This window comes from Nilaparvata lugens, chromosome 9 (assembly GCF_014356525.2).
Source record: "Nilaparvata lugens isolate BPH chromosome 9, ASM1435652v1, whole genome shotgun sequence".
Classification (NCBI taxonomy): Eukaryota; Metazoa; Arthropoda; class Insecta; order Hemiptera; family Delphacidae; genus Nilaparvata; species Nilaparvata lugens.
In genome coordinates, this window is record NC_052512.1 from 11,268,732 (window position 1) to 11,293,567 (window position 24,836).

Here is a 24,836-nt window from a genome sequence, read left to right on the forward strand (position 1 = left end):
AACATTATTATTGATGTCATATTTCTTCTTTTAAAATTATATACCACACAATGGGTGTTTACATTTAAAATCACAACCCCTAAGTCACCCCATTATGAGGGGTTGAAATTCAGTTGTACGTCATAAGGTAGACTATTTGACCAGTAACTTATCCTGAAAGTTACACTATTATATCTAAAACAGTCTCCAATTTATTGAAGGGTTCCCATACATATGACTTACTCTGTATATAGAATATTGTTTGAACTGACCGTTTTGGAAACCTTCTCCCAGGTCTTTTTGAGGCGGAATACACTGCTGTTGGTGAAGGCAGCGATTATCTGGAGCACACCGTTGAAGTTGTGCATGCAGCGCGCAATGTCCGCGACGGCCGCCCACTTCTCAATCACACTGACACGCGCCGTCAGGCTCGGGCGACCCACTATCTCCGACACCACCAGCTGAGATATCTGTCCAACACCCAACACACAAGTCAAACGCTCATTTCTACAACGATATTTAGATGAGAACGGTAGGGGCCACGAAATGTGTGCGCAGTGGCCATCCAGCTAGATTGCGTCATCGCCACCAACCGACGTATTTAACACCTATTGACAATCTATGAAACTTAATTATTGTTAAAAACAGATAATTGGATATTAAATGTCGTCAGCTACACGAGAAATTTAGCACAAACATGCGCGTGACACCTACCATCTTCTTCTATATACCGTGATTTCTACTACATATCAGTGCAATTTATATTGAAAGAAGAGGATGAGGAGGAGTAGAAGGAGGAGGAGATTGAGAACGATGAGGAGTAGGAGGAGGAGGATTGATTGATTGAGTGCTTTATTTAGGAGGAGGAAGAGAAACAGGAAGACGAAGAGGATGAAAAAGAGAAAGAAGATGAGGAAGGAGAGGAAGAAATAGAAGAAGTAGTAGAAGGAGTGGGGGAAGAAGTAGACGAAGTAGTAGAAAAAGAAGAAGAACAACAAGTAGACGAAGAAGAAGTAAAAAAGAAGAAATAAATAGATTGATTGATTCATCCTACCTCATTGAACCGCTTGGTCATCATAGTGATATGAGGAGCTCTAGTTGCCCTATCAGATTTCATCCAAGCTTGACCCAAGAACTCTCTGAAAATCATAAAAAACAGTTATTTCCTTCACAATTCGCAAAATATATCTCATTCAGGATGAATAAACTGGTTTGACCCACAAAATAATACTTTTAAATTACCTTATAATAATATTACAATATTAAAGCTTACCTAGAACATAAATTGAATAGGTATAATAATAATACTTTATGCCTAAAATTACCAGGATCCTGGTTTGGCTGTGTCACATCTGAGTAGTTTCCTCAAAAAACCTTCCCAGGAATTCATCGAGGAACTGGAAGGGTTGTCATTCAGCCATGCTTTCAAGGTCAAACGGGAATTTCCACAAATCAATTAATGGAACTAGTACAGTACGCGTCCCGTAACTTTGCATCCATGACTTTGGAACTGCATATAGGCAAGGTATGATTCGCGGGGTAATATTCACGGCTTTGCAAAAACATCAGACTTCACAGACCCTAGATCCCTAGGAGGAGGAAGCTCCCCACACACAGAGATCCTTCATGAATGAGAGAGTTGCAACGTATCACCAACAATGGAAAGAGCATATTGAACTAATGTCAACTGATAGGCTGGGTTGTGCTAAAAGGACGTAATTCCTTGTGTATTTTTTCGGATGCAACACGTTGCTTTTGAGAAGATACAAAAGAGCATCTGTTGCTTATGGAAAGATACATTTAAAAAAATGTTGGATGTTTATGAACGGGTAGTATTGTAGTCTAGTGGCCCTCCGCCGATAGGCAAAGCTTCTGGATTGCAATACTATACTACCCGTTCAAAAACATTGAACATTTTTGAAAATGTATCTCCATAAGCAACAGATGCACTGTTGTATCTTCTCAAGTGCTGCATCCAAAAAGATACACAAGGAGCTTTAATGTATCTTTCATTTCAATACTCAACAGAAGATGCTCTTTTGCATCGTATCAAAAGCAACGTGTTGCATTCGAAAAGATAAATTAGGAGCTTTTTGGAGTTACGTCCTTTTAGCACAACACAGTCTATCAGCTGACATTCGTTCAACATGCTATTTCCATTTTTGGTGATACGTTGCAACTCTCTCATTCATGAGGAATCTGTGTGTAGGGAGCTTCCTCCTTCTAGGGATCTAGCGTCTCTGAAGGCTGATGTTTTTGCAAAGCCGTGAATATTACCCCACGAACCATACCTTGCCTATATATTGTAGTTTCAAAGCCAAGGAGGCAAAGCGTATTGTACGTTCATGTCTACAAATGTGATATTGCTGTCAAAATATTATCAGTGCAGTAGTTATATCACAATAATCATCAAATATGAAATGCCACACATTTATTGTACGTTCCAATGATTAATTATCACTAAATAGCAATGCATTTAAATAAAATTTTGCAAAATTTCTAATAATTCATTATTTAATTATTAATAATTATCATTTTAATGATGTACTTATTGTATTAATCAATGAAGAATAAAGAAATTACAATATTAACAACACTACAATGATGCTAACATTGAAAATTTCCAGTTTCTCTACGCCACTCTGAATATTTATGAATATGTTAAGAATATTTAATTTCAGTTCACCGAGTTTTGTATATCTATATCCTTTGAATATTTCCCGTGTTTCGGATGAACACGTTGAGCCGTTGGTCCCGACTGCTTAGAAAGCAGTCGTTACGTCATTTCAGAGGCCCTGAAATTGATCAGTTGTGACCTGAAAACTCGGACACCAGACCTGAGCCAGCCAGGTCACTCGATATTATTTCCTTTAAATCAAATATCTGATGTGCACAGAAAAATAATTCCAGTTAACATTGAATCATTATTTAACAAATTTAATAGTACAAAAATCTGGTGTGGCGCACTCACAAGTGCAAGTACTGCGAAATATTTATATATGCCTATTCCTACCTTACGACTCATTCTCGCACACAGGCAGTAATGCCTCTTCGAGAGCAAATATTTCTTAATATATATTTGTATATCGCTGTCATTGTCTTATTTTTATTGTAAAGTGTTTTCTTATTTTATGATGTAGGCTAACACTGTGATTGATTGTAAGACTTGTGAAATAAATAACTTTTTGAATTGAAATTGAATTTGAACATAACTTTCCTTGCCGTTATGAAAATTTATCACCTGACGCTATTGTTCACGCGCATCTACTATTCTGAGATCCAAGCCAGCTGGTGACAGGACAATAACGCTGGAGACACACGAAGTCTGCTATCTCTTCAAAGTGAATGATTTAATAGAATCAACAGTTGCCAACAGTTTGCAATTGATTGACAGTTTGAAGCCTGATTAATGATTATTGGGAATCTAAAATCAAACTTTGCATAGATGGGGCGAAGATCCTAGAAATTTACAGATAATTATGGGACTTGTGGCAGTTGATAGAGCTTATCAATGACTATTTTAGGTATAAATTTAATCAAAATCGTTGGAGCCGTTTTCGAGAAAATCGCGAAAACCCCTGTTTTTGACAAAATTTTCACCATTTTATCCGTCATCTTGAATTGCATTAGATCGAAATTGTTCGTGCCGGACCCTTATATTGTAAGGACCTTAAGTTCTAAATTCCAAGTCATTCCGTTAATTGGGAGATGAGATATCGTGTACACACAAACACACTAACGCAAGCAAAACACACACACACACACACACACACACACACACACCACACACACACACACACACATATATATATATATATATATATATATATATATATATATTATATATATATATATATATATACCAATATCCAAAAACCACTTTTTTGGACTCAGGGGACCTTGAAACGAATAGAAATTGGAGTACCTTAATTTTTTTTGGAAAGCAATACTTTCCTTACCTATGGTAATAGGGCAAGGAAAGTAAAAATATGCTATATTTTCATTTTTACTTCATCAATTTGAGTCCGATTTCCAGACCACAAACAAATGAATGCATTGATGAATAATTTATGAATCCACATCACTCACTCGCATGATATCGAAATGAAGATCTTGTGATCCAGATAAGTCATCTGTTCAGCTATTTCCAAGGCAGACAACGTTTCAATGTTATCATTTCTTGGTGCCTGTGAACAAACAACAACAAAATTACTGAAGAAAACTCAGATTGAAAAACAGATTAAATCAATAATAAGGACATGGCGGGTTGTAAAGAAAACCTTATTGCTGATCGAAGCATTATGAAACTTGGTTGCAATAAAAAAATACTCACTTTGCAAGTGATGACATTAGTAGTAATAATAATAATAGTTTCAGCAAATATTTGTGAATATCAAAAAGTGCAAAATATGCCATGAAATAATGGCTCCATATGGCCATACAGCTGAGTTTACAATGTTTTTCAGATGATCTTGTTTGTCTTGTGCATGCATGCAGTACGAAAAGAATAAAGACCTTAAAGATGCATAAAGCTGTGTCCACACTGAACAAATGTTTGACAAACATGTCTGTTGAAAAAGTTTGGGAAAATTTTATTATGTTTGAAAACAATGTTTGCCCATGGTCAGTGTGGATGAGTCATCAAACTAAATATTTAAAAGGAAATATAAAAAGATAATATAAAAGGAAAAAGGAGCCTCCTTCATACGCACTCACATGCAGTGCTAGTGTCGTACTTGTAATTGAAATCGGCCATTGAGGGGGCAACATATAAGATTATTACATACCAATGCCATTGCAATGTATAATATTACAAATATATAGATACAATATCTCATGCTAAAACACCCCAATGGCGGCCTTCAATTTCAAGTAAGAGCTATCATTGGCAAGGCATAGGCATTGTGGGTCTATATCTCTTTAAGGTCTTTGGAAAAGAATTAATTTCTCTGTAAAGCCGTGTCCACACTGAACAAATGTTCGACATACATGTTCGACAAACATGTTTGTTGAGGAGCTCAGGGACAAACATTTTAAAAAGTTTGGACAATCATTGTTTGTCAAACAAAAAATTACTGTTTTTCCAAACATTTTCAGTGTTCACAGCTGTAAAACAGCTGTAAAACATAAAACCTGTTCTTCCCACTTACAAATATTCAGTTTGGTGACTCGTCCACACTGGCCATGGGTAAACATTGTTTGTCAAGCATAATAAAATTTGTCACGCATAATAAATTTAACATGTTCGTCGAGCATTTGTTTGTGGACACGGCTTTATTCTTTGACCAATCTTAATAAATAAGATATCCTTGAAATCTTAATAAAATTTGCTAATTTTTTGTCTTTTGTAAATTTTCTGTAAAGTGAACGGTTATCGTGAAATTTACCATCAAAAATTCAAAATTACCACCATTTTGAAAATTTACATCGAAATTTTTTCATTTTATTTTTTAAAGTTGAGTCTTTATAGCATAAATATGCATGCCAAATTCCATATCAATACAGCATTTCGTTCTTGAGATAAAAATTCCTAAGTGAAAAAAACAAAATGGCAGCTATAAGGATAACCGCTGAGTTTTGGACACTTCAAATAGGACATTTGTAGTCTCCTATCATCCAGGAACAATACCCTAAAATGTTCGACACTACTTCTGAAACATTCTGTATAGATAGACTAGTAGTTCTGTGAACAGTAGACCTCGCGCTCAGTTACATTGACCTGTTGTTATGTTTTCTCAAAAATTAATAAATAATTTATCAATTTAAAATGTCTAGAAAAAATCCTAAATAAACATAAAGCTTTCTGTCCTATCGTACCGTGACGTTTCGTCCCGGAATGTGAGTGTGAGCGCTGTCGATACGCCAATCCAATCAACCCGTCAGAGAACATTCTGTGTTGTCGTGCTGGCAAAAAATCGGTGTGTTGAATTTAACAAAATAAACTACCATAATGCTGATTTCCTAAAAACTTAATTTCTCACTTTTCATGATTTTATAAATCAATTTCTTTTCAATAATATTTGTTGGAATTTTAATCATCAGATTAAAAAAGAAAAATGTTTTCTATCAATAGCTCCAAACTGCAAACTAGAATCATGGTCTCAGCTTATGGAAAGGCAAAGTTAGAAGACAATCTGTCTACTAACGGTGATGGAAAGATACATTTTCAAGATGTTCGATGTTTTTGAACGGGTAGTATCATAGCCACCTCTAATACAAGGCCCCGGCCTACGATATTGCAACGTCACAGTGTAGGCCTAGAATCTAATACATGATTGGTGAAAAAGATCAGCTGATATTTTTTTAAATCTTTTTCACCAATCATGTATTAGATTCCAGGCCTACACTGCGACGTTGCAATATCGTAGGCCGGGGCCTTGAATTAGAGGTGCTATGATACTACCCGTTCAAAAACATCGAACATCTTGAAAATGTATCTTTCCATCAACGTAAAGATCAGCTGATATTTTTTTAAATCTTTTTCACCAATCATGTATTAGATTCTAGGCCTACACTGCGACGTTGCAATATCGTAGGCCGGGGCCTTGTATTAGAGGTAGATGTCATAGTATTATAGTCCACTAAACAGCTGATTTATGATGAATGATATTCTATAGTCTGATTTTTACTGTAATATTGGCGTATAAAGGAGGCTTCTTTTTCCTTTTATATTATCCTTGAAATGCAAAATTTCCAAAAACCTTGTATAGACGTCAACGTGCAATTTAAAAAGGAACATACCAGTCAAATTTCATAAAAATCTATTACCGCGTTTCGCGGTAAATGCGCAACATATAAACATTAAGAGAAATGCCAAACCGTCGACTTGAATCGCTCGGTTAATGACAATTGAAGAACTGAGAAAGTTTTAAATTATTTTGTACATTAACCAGCTGAAACCATCTGTTAGCGCATGAAGGTCTATCTGTGTGATAGCTCCCAAATAGCCTCAGCTGACATTATGAAAGAATGAATGGACAAACTATAGTAGCCTTACCTGAGGTGGAGCCAATAGCGTTGCCAGGTCAACGTGGTGATTATCAGGTTCCTCTTTTGAGAGCATTCTGAGCAGCTGGGAGGCTGCCTTATGCTCGGCTGGCAGCAGATTCGGACTGTACACGATGTCTTCCAGAAACTCAATCGTCAGCATCCTCAACTGGCTGTTCAGCTCAAAGTCCTAGCGGCAACACAAAGCACACAATAAGTAAATTTATGAGTTTATTTTCAGCCTTTGCATAGCCTAGAGGACTCTGCATAGAGGACTTGAAGATTACGCCAAAGATACGACCAAGATGAGCGATTTTCTAGCGTTCTCCAGCTCTCCAGCGTTTTCAAAATTTGGTACACATACTCAGCTGAGGTTTAAAAATGTTGCATTGGAGGAGTTTTGAAATAACGCCATGATTCGCCTAAAATCGAAGAAGAAAAAAGAAGAAAAAGAAGCATATCGCCCTAACCGTAACATACTAATTATTATTCCTGGTTCAGCCTAACTGTTTGGTGAAGTGTCACCGCTTGCTCTATTTTTCTAAGAGTCTCCCTCCCACTCCCTCTCTCTCCCTCTCTATGTTTTTCCTTCACTATTAATCTCTTCCTTCCTTCTCTCTCCTATACAAGCCCTTACTCGTACCCTCACTTAAATTCATCCACACCCTGACCATAAATTTCACACTCTATAGTGAGTGTTACATTGATTATCAAAAATGAATTAATAAAATAAAATAATCATAATTAAATATTTTTTTATAAAATGAGATAGATGAATGTTGGTAGCCTAATAAATTATTGTTTAGGTTGTAATCGTGGAATGGAGACAGCTGTTTTTTAGAGGGAATAGGAAGGTGAGAGGAAATAATTGTAAAAGAGATGGCGGTAGGCTTGCAGAATAATGTGTTATGTGTTTTGTTTTGAAAGTTTCTATCAAATTGACTTCTTTATTGAATAATGAATGAATACATTGTGCTTCAATTGGAAAATGTCGTGCTTTGATTTGAATAATGTTACAACCCTCAAGAGCGGATATCTCGAGAACTAGAGAAGATATAGAAAGAGTTGTGAGATGAATATTGTAGGAAATTATGTAATCTTCAATTTTGTATATAACAGTTATGTCCGTAAGATACATATTTTTCGAGTTATATGCGAGAAACCAAAAAATGGTACCTTTGAACCTACCCCACCACCCTAGCTGCACTGCGCATCCAAATGAATCTTCGAATTAATCATCCTTTGGAGCTTGGGTTATTACAGCTATGAAGCAGCTGCTTCTACGAACCTTTTATTTGATTGATAGGTTAATATGTTCAGTTCAGAATTAGTTTTGCATGAGCTTCTCATTAATAGATTCCCAAAAATAGTTAACACAGTCGATCAGAATGTTTGTTCTATTTCAACTGCATGCTTCTGTTAGAGGGAGAGGTTGAGGAGGAGGAGGAGGAGGAGGAGGAGAGGAGGAGGAGGAGGAGGAGGAGAAGAGGAAAAAGTAGAAGAAGCGGGAAGAAGAAGTAGGTCAATAGAATGTTCATAAATGCTTCTCCCATCATCTGCCTTTTAACAAAAAGTTTGTCCACGGTTCCTCTTTGCTTTCGGAAGCCACACTGATTGATACTCCACAACGATGAAACAATGGGAGTCACATCATTGAAAACTATTACTATCTCACAAATAAGCTGATATTAGTTTGACAATTTCTCATCAAGTTAAAAATTAATACTGGTTAAAGAAAAATGAAAAAGAAGAAGAAAAAAGAAAAAGAAGAAGAGGAAGAAGTGGAGTTGAAGTTAACACACCTGTCCGTGTTTGGATATCCAGTGCTTGAGTACGTTGAGCACTCGCATAGTGGCAGCCGTCGACATGACACTCTCCTTTCTGCGCATGCGCGCCAGTCTGTCGTTCGTGCTTGGTGGCGGCGCGGCGCCCATACAGCAGTCTCGCGGATTGCTCGACGCTGACGTCGCTATGGCAAACGCTGCCGCTGCTGTGGATGTACTGCTCCTAAACACACCACATCAAATAAATTACAGCTCACAGAAATTAAACACTAACCTAACCTGACCTAACCTTACTTGAAAGATTGTAAAGGTAAAAGGTATATAGTACGAGTCCCATAGAGACACTATAGTGGAGTCCACGTTATAATGGCAGTGTTTGATTAACAATGGTATTGCTATACTTGTCTTTCATTCAACAAAGTGGATAGCACTATCTATTATTCACTGACCTAACCTAACCTAACTTGAAATATTTTAAAGGTAAAAGGTATAGTACGAGTCCCATAGCTTTGCCTCCTTGATTCTGAAATGGCATATAGACAAGGTATTGTTCGTGGGGTAATATTCACGGCTTTGCAAAAACATTAGGCTTCAGAGACACTATAGTGAAGTCCACGTTATAATGGCAGCGTTTGATTAGCAATGGTACTGTCCACTGCTCGTAACTTGGCTTCTGAGGTCTGAGGCGTAGGGGGGAAATAAACGAGTGGCGCCATGTTGTTGACGACTCGGTAGTGTGACTACAAACCGTGCTCACTAATAAAGCTATTCACCATTCAGCTTTCAGTTTTGTTTCCGCAGCTGACCGGAGTAAATGTCGAAATATTGTGTTATTTTTTCATTAAGTTAGTAGCCGTTTTAAAATAGTTATTAAAATACTTGGTGGGATGGAAATTGCTCAATTACATTTGGCGAAGGCAAATAGACCACAGCGTTTGTGTACTCGCTACCTGGCTCTCCAGTGCCATATGTCACGCCTAAAACTAGATCGAATGCATTCCTTCAAGAGGCCAAGTTACGAGCGGTGGACAGTATTTATTTATTTATTTAAGTATAGTTTACAATTTTCTTGAATTTAGCTTAGCTGATATTCATCCTAAAATAGAAGATGGAAAGAATATGGCATTCTGTTTGATTCATCGTATATCGCATATTTCCTGGACCATCTATTGACAATCAACAACTATGAACGCATTAAATTCATCTCTGAAACACTGATTTAACCGATCTATTTTTTTAATTCAACACTTTACTGACATATATTACTGCCAATTGATTCAGAAGAATATGTCTTCGGAATAATAAATGCTGCATGACTAAGCACATAGGAAGTCCGTATTGAGATGTAAATGAAAATACTGATTGTCAGATAAATTTCATGATTCACCAAAATAAGTCAAGTGTGACATGAGATACATTGACTAAATAATAATGTATTTGTTTGAGATACATATACGAATACAATCCAGGTAAAAACAACAGGCATTTGCCCAAAACTACTCTGGACCTTAATTTTAAATAAAAAATTGAGTATTGCTATCCTTGTCTATCATTCAAAAAAGCGGATAGCGCTATGTCTTTCTCGCTTTGCTTTGATTTTTTTTTTTTTTTTTTTTTTTTTTTTTTAAGATTACGTCCTAAAGACTCCAGTCATGGAGTATAAGACAAGTCATGTTATTACATAATAATTCTAACACTAAGTAGTTCAACCTAGTTTAGGTTTGAAAGGAATTCTTGTACACTATAAAAAGCTCTATCAACTAAATATTTTTTAATTTGTTTTTTGAAAATCTTCAAATCATCATTACTTTTCAAGATTTGAGGTAGCTTGTTATAAAATTTCCTACCAATATAATCTGGTTTTTGTTCAAATAACCTACTATTGTGACCCATTATATGATAATCTGCTCTGTTTCGCGTATTATACTCATGAACATCTGAATTCTGGATCACACCACTCGTTTTCACATGCATTACAACTTCATATACATACAAAGATGGCACAGTTAATAGACCAAGCTTTTTAAATAAAGGCCTACAAGAGTCTAACCTATTCACTTTCTCTATACATCTGAGTGCCTTCTTTTGAATCTTAAACACCCTGTCCATATTTTGTTGAGATGAATTACCCCATACTAAAATAGCATACCTAATATGAGATAGTATAAGTCCATGGTAAGCAGTTAACAGTAGTTTTTTATCATTCAGCCTAGCAAGCTGCCGCAGGACAAATACTCCAGATGATATCTTATTACATATCCTCTCAATGTAAGGATGCCATGTTAATTTCCTGTCCAATAAAATTCCCAAGAATGCTACTTTCTCTTCTTGGTCTAATTCATTTTCCTCTACAAACACATTTATTTCTCTATCCTCTACTGAATTATATTTACTTTTGAATTGTAGGAATTGACATTTCTTACTATTTATTGTTAATTGCCTTTGCTTCAAGAATTGGACAATTGACTGTACTCCAGTAAAAGCATTTATTTCTAGACTATCTAATAAATAATTGTTAAAGATAAGCGATGTGTCATCAGCAAACAACAGAGCTCTGTGATCTTTTAACTCTTTTGGTAATTGGTTCACATACAACAGAAACAGTAAGGGACCCAGAATTGAGCCTTGAGGTACTCCAGCCTGGACCTCCAGTTTTTGAGATTTAATTTTTACTATTTCATTCCCATCCACCTTGGTAAGCTCAACACACTGGTTTCTACCTATGAGATATGATTCAAACCATTTTAGTTCTATACCATTCACACCTACAGTTTTTAGTATTTCCAATAATATTCTATGGTTCACACAATCAAAAGCTTTGGATAAATCAAGAAATATTGCGGCTGCCTTCTCACCTGAATCTATTATATCTATTAGTCTTTCAACAAGGGATACTATTGCAGTCTTAGTAGATTTCCCTTTCTGGAACCCATGCTGTTCATCACATATGAAATTAATTTCTTCCAGGTGCATCAATAGCCTATTTAAAACTACTCTTTCAAAAATTTTACTTATTACATTTAGAATACTAATGGGTCTATAATTTTCAACTCTTTCAGAATCACCGCTCTTGAAAATTGGCAAAATTTTTCCTTGTTTCAGATCATCAGGGAAAATACCCTGCTCTAGTGAAGTATTAAGGAGATGCAATAAAGGGTCCAGTAATTCATTTTCACATTCTTTTAAAATTTTGCTTGAGACCCCATCCAATCCTACTGTTTTTTTTGTTATTCAAATTTTTTATTATTCTTGACAACTCATCTCTTGATAATGGATGAAATTTAAATACCTTTTCAATTGGCTCAGCATTTAATGTAGTTGTATTATAAGTATTAGTGTTCAGTGACTTTTGGAGATTATATGCAACCTGTTGATAATACTTATTGAAAAAGTTACAAATGTCTATACTATCATCCATATAAATTCCATGTTCATCGATTATCCTAGGGACATTAGTAACTGTATCTTTTTGAGCTGCTCTCCTATTTCTATTAATTACCTCCCAAACAGCAGAGTTAAAATTGGTACTAGTTGTTAATATTTCAGCTGTTTTCTTACACTTAGCTTTCCTCACTTCTTTTGCATAGTTTTTCTTTAGACATTTGTATTTGACTTCACTCGGAACATCCCTCACTAATTTAAATTCCTCATAAGCTTCCCTAACAATATTTCTTTGAGTAAGAATATCTTCAGTTATCCATTCATCTACTTTGTTTAATTTACTTTTTACTTTGACTTTTTTTATTGGACAGCATACACTAATGTGAAATCTTAGAGTATCAATGAATTGCTTATATTTGTAATTTAGGTTACAACTGTTATAAACACTACTCCAATTTTCTTGAAGCAGTTCCTGCTTCAAACAATTTATATTTCCTAGCTCATATTGCTGAATTTCTTTCACAAAAGTTTTTTTTCTGCTGGGATTCTGGCCCTGCAGCTTAACATCTAAAATTTGATAGTTATGATCTGACAGATCTGAGCTACCTAACCTGACATTACAACCTTCTATATTTGTGAGGATATTATCAATAATTGTCTGTGAAGTTCGAGTTACTCTTGTATATTCGTGGACCTTAATTTCTAAATTATTCATATTAATAATATCTCTAATGTCCTCTGTCATTTTATCCTGCCTGGCAAAATCAGTATTGAAATCTCCTACTACTATAACATTTGTGAAACGAGCGGTTGTAATTTCCAAAAGTGTATGGAGCAGCTCACAAAATTTTTGCCAGTCTCCATTTGGTGACCTATAGATACCTAACACTGCTACCTCAAATCGATCATCAATTTTTAACCTTAGTCCCGTCACCTCTAAATCCATCTCAACAGAAAAACTCTTAACAAAATCCAGTTCATAAGTTTGGGTATGTTTAGCATTGCTAGTGAATATACATACACCACCACTTCTATGAGCTATTCTACAAAATTCTGATCTCAGTGAATAGCCTGGAATCCTAACTTGATTTATTTCCTTTATTTTTAAGCCATGCTCTGTGAAAATAACAATATCAGGATCCTCCTGTTTAAGAAATACTTCTAATCTGTCAATTTTGTTGCGAAGATACTGAATATTTTGATGATAAATACTAAAAACCTTACCATCTTGTGCTACTCTATCTCTAGCATTTGTAGCTATTTCCCTTTCCCTGTTTTGAGCCAATTTACTAAAAAATCGTTATTTGTTTTTTTGACTGTTTTTAAACCAGAGGATTGCAAACGGCTTTCAATCAGCTCTGCCAATCTATTACAAAAGATTACTTTGCCAGATCGATTTAGATGCAACCCATGATTAGTGAAGTTATGTCTTTTCAGCCTTTCATTTAGAAAACAAATCCCCAGTTGTTTAGAATTCTTATTTTTTAGGCTGTTGATTGTATTATGGATTGATTTGTTTGTCGAGTTGATTGCTTCATTTAATTCTGGCCTATCAAACCTATTAGGAATAGTACTTATTATTAAGTTTGTTTTTTTGCTGAGTGGCACAATTTCCTTGATTTTTTCTGTTACTTGAGGAAGATGATTCAAGTTAGGTTCATTTATATTATTTGAGCCACCCAGTACAATTAGATAGTCATTTTCATCAAAATCTTTAGTTTGTTCCCTAGCTGACTCTACAACTGAATTAATTGATGCACTTGGCTTGAAAAAACATTGGACATCAAATTTATTTTTTAATCTTTTATCAAGGAGATCACTGCAATCACGTCCATGACTGGACGTCAGTAGCAGAACTCTCCCTTTCCTATCTTTATTCCCCTCAGCTATATTTTTGGTTGCTGTCTTCAAAACCTCACTGTATGTTTTATTTCGACCATTTTCAGAGCATTTCCCATCATTTAGGTTAGATTCTATTTTTTGCATTTGGACGGAGGTTCTATCATACATTTAGTATTATCAAATTTAGATTTTAGTTTCTTTATTTCCTCCGACATTAGACTACATTGATTTTTTAGATTTAGTATTTCTTTTTTATGGTCTTCATCTTGTAATTTTATAATCAGTTCCAAAGATTTAATTTCTTCTACCATCCCTAACCTTTCTTCCTCAGACGTTTTTAAAGTTACTTCTAATTGGTTTTTTAAATTAGTGTGGCTACTTTGTAGTTGAGCAACTTTTTCGGCTAAAGTAGTTTGAAGAACTGGGGTTTTTGGTTTTGGCGTTTTTGAATTTTGGTTTTGGGAACGCGTAAGTACTCTCGCTATGTTTGCATTTCTATTATTAACCTTCGGTGTTTTACTTGAGCTCATCTTTCTATCTAAGAAATTATATTACTTGCAATAATAAAGATGATGCCAGATCATCTTTTAACAATGTAGAATTAATACTTAATTGACAAAATATTTCATCTCAATCATAAAAATCGATTATGAAATTATTATTATTATTATTATTATATTGAAAATAGTTATTTGTGCAACTAGTGCGCGAAGAAACGTTTACACATGAGCCGTAGGCGAGGGCTGAATGGTTTCTTGAGTGCAGCGGAGGACTTTGCGCACGTATTTCACATTAATTTTTCCTACAGTTACCATTGAATATGAAAAGTGGTTGATTATGGGTAAAATGATGGCTGAAGTCCATCAAATGTTTGTCTGTATAATTTCGTTATTAATAACAACTTTAATTTATTTTAAACTTGATAATCCAATTGAAAATTGATAATCGATCATTTATCAAATTAAAAATTAGATTAATCCAATCAATTTGAAAATTTGAATAATTTTGAGTTAATCCTAATTTCTAAAAAAATTTCAAACAATCAATTTATGAATGAAAAAAATATTATTTGAAATAATGAATAATCAATAATATTCAAAATGTATAATTTAATGAGTTCTCATTTTTATTTATTTGAAAATCAGAAAAATATAGATAGAACAAATTCGCATTCAAAATACACCCTAACCTTTCTTCCTCAGACGTTTTTAAAGTTACTTCTAATTGGTTTTTTAAATTAGTGTGGCTACTTTGTAGTTGAGCAACTTTTTCGGCTAAAGTAGTTTGAAGAACTGGGTTTTTGGTTTTGGCGTTACGTCATACATATTTACTCATAAGGTCTAGCATGAGATTTAGCAAACTCTGACAATCATGATATTTGGTCAATTAAATGTTCGAGTCTGAACTATTCACTCAAGACTTAGTTCTTTTCGTCTTCTACTTCTTTTCTTTCCATTCTTTGCTTTCTCTTCCTTTTCTTCTTCTTCTTAGTTCTTAATATCATCCTGTCTTCTTCTTCTTCTTCTTCTTCTTCTTTCTTCTTCTTCTTCTCTTCTTCTTCTTCTTCTTCTTCTTCTTCTTCTTCTCTTCTTCTTCTCTTCTTCTTCTTCTTCTTCTTCTTCTTCTTCTTCTTTCTTCTTCTTCTTCTTCTTCTTCTTCTTCTTCTTCTTCTCTTCTTCTTCTTCTTCTTCTTCTTCTCTTCTTCTTCTTCTTCTTCTTCTTCTTCTTCTTCTTCTTCTTCTTCTTCTCTTCTTCTTCTCTTCTTCTTCTTCTCTTCTTCTTCTTCTTCCTTCTTCTTCTTCTTCTTCTTCTTCTTCTTCTTCTTCTTCTTCTTCTTCTTCTTCTTCTTCTTCTTCTTCTTCTCTTCTTCTCTTCTTCTTCTTCTTCTTCTTCTTCTTCTTCTTCTTCTTCTTCTTCTTCTTCTTCTTCTTCTTCTTCTTCTTCTTTCTTCTTCTCTTCTTCTCTTCTTCTTCTTCTTCTCTTCTTCTCTTCTTCTCTTCTTCTCTTCTTCTTCTTTCTTCTTCTTCTTCTTCTTCTTCTGTGTCCCTGCTCTCTTGAAAGACTTCGTTAGACTATTCCAATATTTAATTGTAATAACTGTACAGCAAGTTAGGGTGGTAACAGAACCATCAGGTCGATAAAAATTATGAAGATTTCAAAGATTTCAGCTCGCTAGTGTTCTATAATTATGATATCCATATCTATCATATCTATATCAATGACTCAAAGGGCCGGATTCCAAGTTCGGGATTCAGCTAAGTTCTGGACTTTGAACAGCTGGAGTCGGAAATTGGCTTTCCGAAACGGGGTGTGGTCTTAGTTTTTTATTTTATACCTTCTATAATTGGAAATGTTTTCCTGACGATATGAAATATTCCTTAATAATTCAAAATATCTGAAACTTTACACTATTTTCTCTTTATTTTATTGTGTGTTCAATTTTCTAGTTTTTCAAAATTTAATTTAAACGTGAACTGCGTCTACGCCCCATTTCGGAAAGCCAATTTCTGACTCCAGCTGTTCAAAGTCTAGAACATGGCTGAATCCCGAGCTCGGAAACCGGCCCCAAATGTGTTTATCATTGCACAGCTGTTTATAGTGGCATTGATATTCAAATTTATTCAAGAACTCAAATTAATTAATTATTTATTTATTTATTAGAACAGCCACAACACGATATTTGGAAAGAGAAACAGGCAATTGCCCAAAACTTCTTCAATTCCTTGATTTTGGCACATAAATAGTCCAAGTGAGGTTAAGTTTAGGCTGTTGATTGTATATGGATTGATTTGTTTGTCGAGTGATTGCTTCATTTAATTCTGGCCTATCAAACCTATTAGGAATAGTACTTATTATTAAGTTTGTTTTTTTGCTGAGTGGCACATTTCCTTGATTTTTTCTGTTACTTGAGGAAGATGATTCAAGTTAGGTTCATTTATATTATTTGAGCCACCCAGTACAATTAGATAGTCATTTTCATCAAAATCTTTAGTTTGTTCCTAGCTGACTCTACAACTGAATTAATTGATGCACTTGGCTTGAAAAAACATTGGACATCAAATTTATTTTTTAATCTTTTATCAAGGAGATCACTGCAATCACGTCCATGACTGGACGTCAGTAGCAGAACTCTCCCTTTCCTATCTTTATTCCCCTCAGCTATATTTTTGGTTGCTGTCTTCAAAACCTCACTGTATGTTTTATTTCGACCATTTTCAGAGCATTTCCCATCATTTAGGTTAGATTCTATTTTTTGCATTTGGACGGAGGTTCTATCATACATTTAGTATTATCAAATTTAGATTTTAGTTTCTTTATTTCCTCCGACATTAGACTACATTGATTTTTTAGATTTAGTATTTCTTTTTTATGGTCTTCATCTTGTAATTTTATAATCAGTTCCAAAGATTTAATTTCTTCTACCATCCCTAACCTTTCTTCCTCAGACGTTTTAAAGTTACTTCTAATTGGTTTTTTAAATTAGTGTGGCTACTTTGTAGTTGAGCAACTTTTTCGGCTAAAGTAGTTTGAAGAACTGGGGTTTTTGGTTTTGGCGTTTTTGAATTTTGGTTTTGGGAACGCGTAAGTACTCTCGCTATGTTTGCATTTCTATTATTAACCTTCGGTGTTTTACTTGAGCTCATCTTTCTATCTAAGAAATTATATTACTTGCAATAATAAAGATGATGCCAGATCATCTTTTAACAATGTAGAATTAATAATTAATTGACAAAATATTTCATCTCAATCATAAAAATCGATTATGAAATTATTATTATTATTATTATTGAAAATAGTTATTTGTGCAACTAGTGCGCGAAGAAACGTTTACACATGAGCCGTAGGCGAGGGCTGAATGGTTTCTTGAGTGCAGCGGAGGAACTTTGCGCACGTATTTCACATTAAATTTTTCCTACAGTTACCATTGAATATGAAAAGTGGTTGATTATGGGTAAAATGATGGCTGAAGTCCATCAAATGTTTGTCTGTATAATTTCGTTATTAATAACAACTTTAATTTATTTTAAACTTGATAATCCAATTGAAAATTGATAATCGATCATTTATTCAAATTAAAAATTAGATTAATCCAATCAATTTGAAAATTTGAATAATTTTGAGTTAATCCTAATTTCTAAAAAAAATTCAAACCAATCAATTTATGAATGAAAAAAATATTATTTGAAATAATGAATAATCAATAATATTCAAAATGTATAATTTAATGAGTTCTCATTTTTATTTATTTGAAAATCAGAAAAAATATAGATAGAACAAATTCGCATTCAAAATACACGCTAACAATGTCAACAGCTGATTGGGATGGCAGCAAGATAATATTATGCAAAGTATTAAGAGTATGCAAAGTGATATTTTGCGCACTAGAGCAGAAAAGTGATTCTTTGCGGCTTGCAATCAGTGCAGAAATGGTCACTTTCCAACGTACCTGTAGGAAAATATAATTTATCATTTTAAACGAGAACCTAAACTAAACCTATAACCTAATAAATCTAAAACTAGTCGTTGTAATATTTTAAATAATAAAGGGTACTTCAAGTTTCAATATTGTTTTATTAATCAATAAACCTGTATCAGCTACCGTCAAAAGTAGGCATTGACAAAACTGATGATCGGCAACGTTGTTTTCCTATCTTTCTTCACTGCCATTCTAACGTGGACCTCACTGTAGATCCCTAGATGGATAAGACGCTCCCTACAAAGCTTGCTCTACACACAGAGATTCTTCATGAATGAGAGAGTTGCAATGTATCACCAACATGGGAAAGAGCATGTTAAACAAATGTCAACAAGAATCAGTTATTCATATTTGGCCTGCATCAGTTATATGGGAATAATTTGAGCCACAGCTATCTACCGACTAGAGAAGGCGGAGAAAAATAAACGTGCCAACAATGTCGTTGGTATTAATCTCACTATTATCTTGTGAGTCGCATTTCCTCTTTTGAAAGTATTGTTATGAGGTGGTTAACTCATAAAATTATTACTCATCTATATAAATGAAAATCAAGCCTCAAATTTTGACATTCAGTAACTTTTTTTGAGGGCACCGAATTTGATGATTTTTTCTTAGCTGTGTTTGTTATGTTCAGAACCAGGTTTATGGCCTATCAAATTTATAATCCGACTTCAGGACTCTTTCCTACGGTCCTTACATGAGTATTCCTCATGGGAGAAGATTTGTGAGCTGGCCACACACAGAAATAAAAATCAGCTGTTATAATCATTGCGTCATACAACAGCCTTCGGTAGATAGTAGACAAGAGTGTGTGCTGCTCCATAACCGCCCACATATTTTATTCTAAACGCCCCGACTAAAAAAAAAATGACTGTTCTGTGTGTAACCATCCAGCAGTGCGGCCTCAGGTTAAAGACTACATTGCTCTAAAGAGGACATTGCTTTGTTTTGAATAATTGTGCTGTCTTCGGTGTTCAGAATTAATTGATTTTTAGTAAATTATTTATTTTGCAGTTGGAAAATTATCTATATAAATAAAATGCCGCATCGCACCTCCTCAGGTTTGGCTCCAGCTAAAGTTTGTTATGAAATGCATTAAACTATTTGGCGGTACAAAGTTCTCCGGGCCAGCTAGTTTATTAATATAATTTTATGACAAGAATACGAAATGGAGGAAAAAACAGGCATAGGACTTGAATATACTGACGAAACATGATCTCTTTTGGACTAATTTTCAATCAAAATTCGAGAATTGGATAGTAAAGGCTATAAGCCTGTTTTCCAATTGATTCCATGATGGTTCCTGTATTTCTATTTTGAATTATGAAAATTGTGTTTTAGTCTCCATAATTGAAATTGTAAAAATTATATCCTGAAACTTATCACTAAGCAAGCACATCGCAAATTTATACAAGCAACTGTAAACGCATGTAGGCGTATTCATTGATAATAATTTCATGAGTCACTCATTCTGCACTTTTGCAACAGAACTTTTAAAGTGAAAAAAATGACACATAAGACTATTTACATAACAAAAAAGTTAGGGTGAGGCTTTAGAAGCCTAATTATAACAATGTACAAGAAATTTTTACTATTGCTATTCGCACGAAGCCAACGGGAGTCGGTAAATTTTCACATCACCGTCTTGAATCAGCGAATCATGATAATCATGCGAAAAAGTCTCCATCATGCGAAACGCATTGGTGTGCGGGAGCCTTTAACAGGAGTAAACACAAAATCCAACAATCTTCGAAACATTCCTAATCAATTCTAAAGAATGGTAAGTTTATTTTCAGTTTTTTTATTTTTGATCAGGTGACTCAGTGAGTGAGTTGGTGTTTTTATTATAGCTCAAAAATTTCAATGTTTATTTAATATTTTCCAAATTTTTGACTTGATACTATATACAGTGGATTGTTTTAGTTAATTTCCTATATTAACATTCTAAATTCAAAATCTTATGTGATTATTTTGGGATCAAAATGTATGTGTTTAAAATTGCTGAAGAATCATAACCTCTTTTGGACTAATATGCAATCAAAATTCGGGAATGGAATAGTAAGGGCTATAAGCCTGTTTTTTCGTTTCCAATCATTTTATGATTAATTTGTTTTGTCATTGTTAAATAAATAAAATAAAATTATGGTAATTTTTAAATTACCTTTAATTGAGTTGTACTTATGCTGGTGGTAATTTTCATTTCCATTATAGTCATTGAGGAGAATGACTCATTCTCAATTCATGAAATTTGCAATTGAATTTGGTTGAAACAGACATCAAATTTTGCTCCTTCAACTTCAAATACATTTCACAACTCAACAATTGATACTTAAACTGAGATAAATCTTTGACAAAATAATAAAATATTTTGTTATTACACATTCATACCAGTGAATGAATACGAATGAATACTTCATAATATATCGTAATGATAAACCAAACTCATGCAATTTATAAATTTGAAATCAATTATTTGTGTTTTGCAAACTAAGTCTCAGCACAAGGATTCACCGGCAGGTGAACGGTTTTTAAACGGAATATCATGCAAAGAAGAGGATAGATAATTGAAAAAAAAACATGTGAAATGTGCAATTATTGATGTAAAATACCACAGAATGCTTAAAGAAATTGAAAATTATTGTTAAATATGATCAGATTAGAGGGATTTAGAGAGCTTTTACTATAGTGAGGTCCACTTTATAATGGCAGTGGAGAAAGATAGGAGAACAACGTTGTCGATCTTTGGTCTCGTCAATGCCTTCTATAAACGGTAGATGATACACGTTTATTAATGTAATATTAACTGTTTATTCTAGTTTAAATTAATCAATTATATTTTTCAATAATTTCATAATGAATTTTCAATATTAAGATGAAATATTTTGTTAATGAATTATTAATTCTACATTGTTAAAAGACGATCTGGCATCAGAGCAAAGCGAGAAAGAGATAGCGCTATCCGCTTTGTTGATAGACAATGATAGCAATACCATTGCTAATCAAACACTGCCATTATAACGTGGACCTCACTATAGTAACATTTTTTCTATTTGAATACTATGGAGTAACCAAAATGGAATAACTTTCCAAAGAAAATCTTCTTTTATCATTTTTAAAATTTCCAAATATGTACACCTAGAGTTGACATTTTTGGGTTGATTCATCTCAAAATTCGTAAGAAATAAATTCTTGAAATTTTGAGGATGAAACTTAAAGAAATTACCAAATATTGATATTCTAAGAAATCAAATACGTCATTTGATAAACAATATCTTGAAGAATGTATCCTCAAAGTTTCATGAATTTATTTCCTACCAATACTGAATTGACCCATTTCAACTCTCGACTGAGTAAACATTGAGAAAAGTCAATTTTTCTGAAACATGTGTTTCATTTTGTTAACTTAAAGCTGCGTTTACACCAAAGTTATTAACAAAATGTTAATAACTTAATCCTCATAGATTCTATTAGATTGAAGAGAACTTGACAAACACATATATGTTCATCATGCGTATGATAAGTTATGTTCAATCTAATAGAATCTATGAGGATTAAGTTATTAACATTTTGTTAATAACTTTGGTGTAAACGCAGCTTAAGAGTATCCAAATAGAAGAATTTTGGAAAATGACACCATTAATAAGTTTTCAAAAACGTGATTCACAACCTTGATATAATTTCTGAGATTTACAAAACTTCCCAATAATGATAATACTAATAGTACACACATTAAAAGATCAATTCCAACAGGATATGAAATACTATCCTGGGGTTTAAAACTTATGGCACTCCAACAACACATTCCAAACAAAACTATACAACTGGTCCCATTGTGTTACTCGTATATTGTAGGAGAACAATAATATTTTACACATTGAACTAAACATGTACTTATAACCATCGATATATTTGGTGAGATCCTAACCACAGTGGCGTGAAAAATATAGGCAGACACACGTTGGTGTTTTTTACAACAGTGTAGTGGTGCCGTTCCAGCAGTGTTTAAGCACAAAAAAAACTTTTTGAAAGTTGCGCTGTAAATTGTCTTTATTTTTTACAACGTTTCAGTTAGCAACAGTTATTTTATACCTCGAGATTTTTGGGAGTAAAGCATCCTGTTCGTTCTTCAAGCTGTAGAGGATAGAAAACATTGAAAAATGAGAATAATGGTAAGAGAGAATCATGATGATAAGATAATTTCGATGAAAAATAATATTATTCTTACACGCTTGCAGCTCGAGCCACTGTTCGCTTATTATCTATAGTCTGCATAAAATAAATTGAGATTTGAGCTGTCAGTCAATCAAATATTGGCGTTGTGAGATTGTGTGAATTTATGCATTTGTCATCCAAGCCCATGTGACTGGATATATTCAATGTGGCAACACCGCTAGCATCAACTGATGCAGCGTTGTCACATCAAATATAAATTTAGTCACTTTGACTAAAGATACGTCACATCGAATTTACGTATTTCACATTGTCATACATATTTACTCATAAGGTCTAGCATGAGATTTAGCAAACTCTGACAATCATGATATTTGGTCAATTAAATGTTCGAGTCTGAACTATTCACTCAAGACTTAGTTCCTTTTCGTCTTCTACTTCTTTTCTTTCCATTCTTTGCTTTCTCTTCCTTTTCTTCTTCTTCTTAGTTCTTAATATCATCCTGTCTTCTTCTTTCATTTCTAATTCTTTTTCTTTTCCATTTTCTTCTTCTTCTTCTTCTTCTTCTTCTTCTTCTTCTTCTTCTTCTTCTTCTTCTTCTTCTTCTTCTTCTTCTTCTTCTTCTTCTTCTTCTTCTTCTTCTCTTCTTCTTCTTCTTCTTCTTCTTCTTCTTCTTCTTCTTCTTCTTCTTCTTCTTCTTCTTCTTCTTCTTCTTCTTCTTCTTCTTCTTCTTCTTCTTCTTCTTCTTCTTCTTCTTCTTCTTCTTCTTCTTCTTCTTCTTCTTCTTCTTCTTCTTCTGTGTCCCTGCTCTCTTGAAAGACTTCGTTAGACTATTCCAATATTTAATTGTAATAACTGTACAGCAAGTTAGGGTGGTAACAGAACCATCAGGTCGATAAAAATTATGAAGATTTCAAAGATTTCAGCTCGCTAGTGTTCTATAATTATGATATCCATATCTATCATATCTATATCAATGACTCAAAGGGCCGGATTCCAAGTTCGGGATTCAGCTAAGTTCTGGACTTTGAACAGCTGGAGTCGGAAATTGGCTTTCCGAAACGGGGTGTGGTCTTAGTTTTTTATTTTATACCTTCTATAATTGGAAATGTTTTTCCTTGACGATATGAAATATTCCTTAATAATTCAAAATATCTGAAACTTTACACTATTTTCTCTTTATTTTTATTGTGTGTTCAATTTTCTAGTTTTTCAAAATTTAATTTAAACGTGAACTGCGTCTACGCCCCATTTCGGAAAGCCAATTTCTGACTCCAGCTGTTCAAAGTCTAGAACATGGCTGAATCCCGAGCTCGGAAACCGGCCCCAAATGTGTTTATCATTGCACAGCTGTTTATAGTGGCATTGATATTCAAATTTTATTCAAGAACTCAAATTAATTAATTTATTTATTTATTTATTAGAACAGCCACAAACACGATATTTGGAAAGAGAAACAGGCAATTGCCCAAAACTTCTTCAATTCCTTGATTTTGGCACATAAATAGTCCAAAGTGAGGTTAAGTTTAGAATTTCTGTTTTCACCAAAGATTAACACTCAGAGAATACGTATTCGAGATATGACTGATGAATTTTGAATTTCGAAATATTTCAATTGAATTATTTTAAATTTTATTTAAATTATTCACCGCGACTTGTCTATAGTGAGGTCCAAGTTATAATGGCAGTGGAGAAAGATAGAAGAACAACGTTGCCGAACTTCTGCCTTGTCAATGTCTTCTATGGAGGGTAACTGATACCGGTTTATTGATGTAATATTAACATTTAATTCTCGTTTAAAATAATCAATTATATTTTATCAAGCAAGAGATTATATTTTTCAATAGCTTCATAATTGATTTTCATAATCAAGATTTAATATTTTGTTAACACTTAAACCGAAACACCGGTCTGTGAGACCAGAGGCAAAATAATCTTTTCTATAGTGGCAAAATTGTGAATCAAAAATTGCTGCCCGCTCTAATACCTTATCCCCCACTATTCCTCAACATTCTTCAACAATGCTCGTCATTCCCCAAGTAAACATCAATCTATTGAAAACGTACCGGTCTCAGCTACCGGATCTTTCGGATAACGTTCATTTTTTACCGGTCTGTTTCGACTAACAGATATTTTGGCATTCAATTTTTTTCTAATGTTTTTCTCTCCATTATTTAGGTATTTTATTGGCATAATTTATTTGAAAAACTAATTTT

At 33.9% G+C, this 24,836-nt stretch overlaps 1 protein-coding gene across 1 annotated transcript in view; it reads right to left on the reverse strand.

The window, feature by feature from the left end:
* LOC111054087 (ras-specific guanine nucleotide-releasing factor 2-like) overlaps positions 1-24,836 on the reverse strand; it is a 432,594-nt gene that overhangs the window by 16,219 nt on the left and 391,539 nt on the right. The window contains exons 25-29 of the mRNA XM_039435485.1: positions 8,769-8,973; positions 6,977-7,156; positions 4,069-4,166; positions 1,034-1,118; positions 252-449 (exon numbers count right to left, since the gene is read on the reverse strand). Of these exons, the coding sequence (XP_039291419.1) occupies positions 252-449; positions 1,034-1,118; positions 4,069-4,166; positions 6,977-7,156; positions 8,769-8,973 (766 nt within the window). The remainder of the gene's footprint in view (positions 1-251; positions 450-1,033; positions 1,119-4,068; positions 4,167-6,976; positions 7,157-8,768; positions 8,974-24,836) is intronic.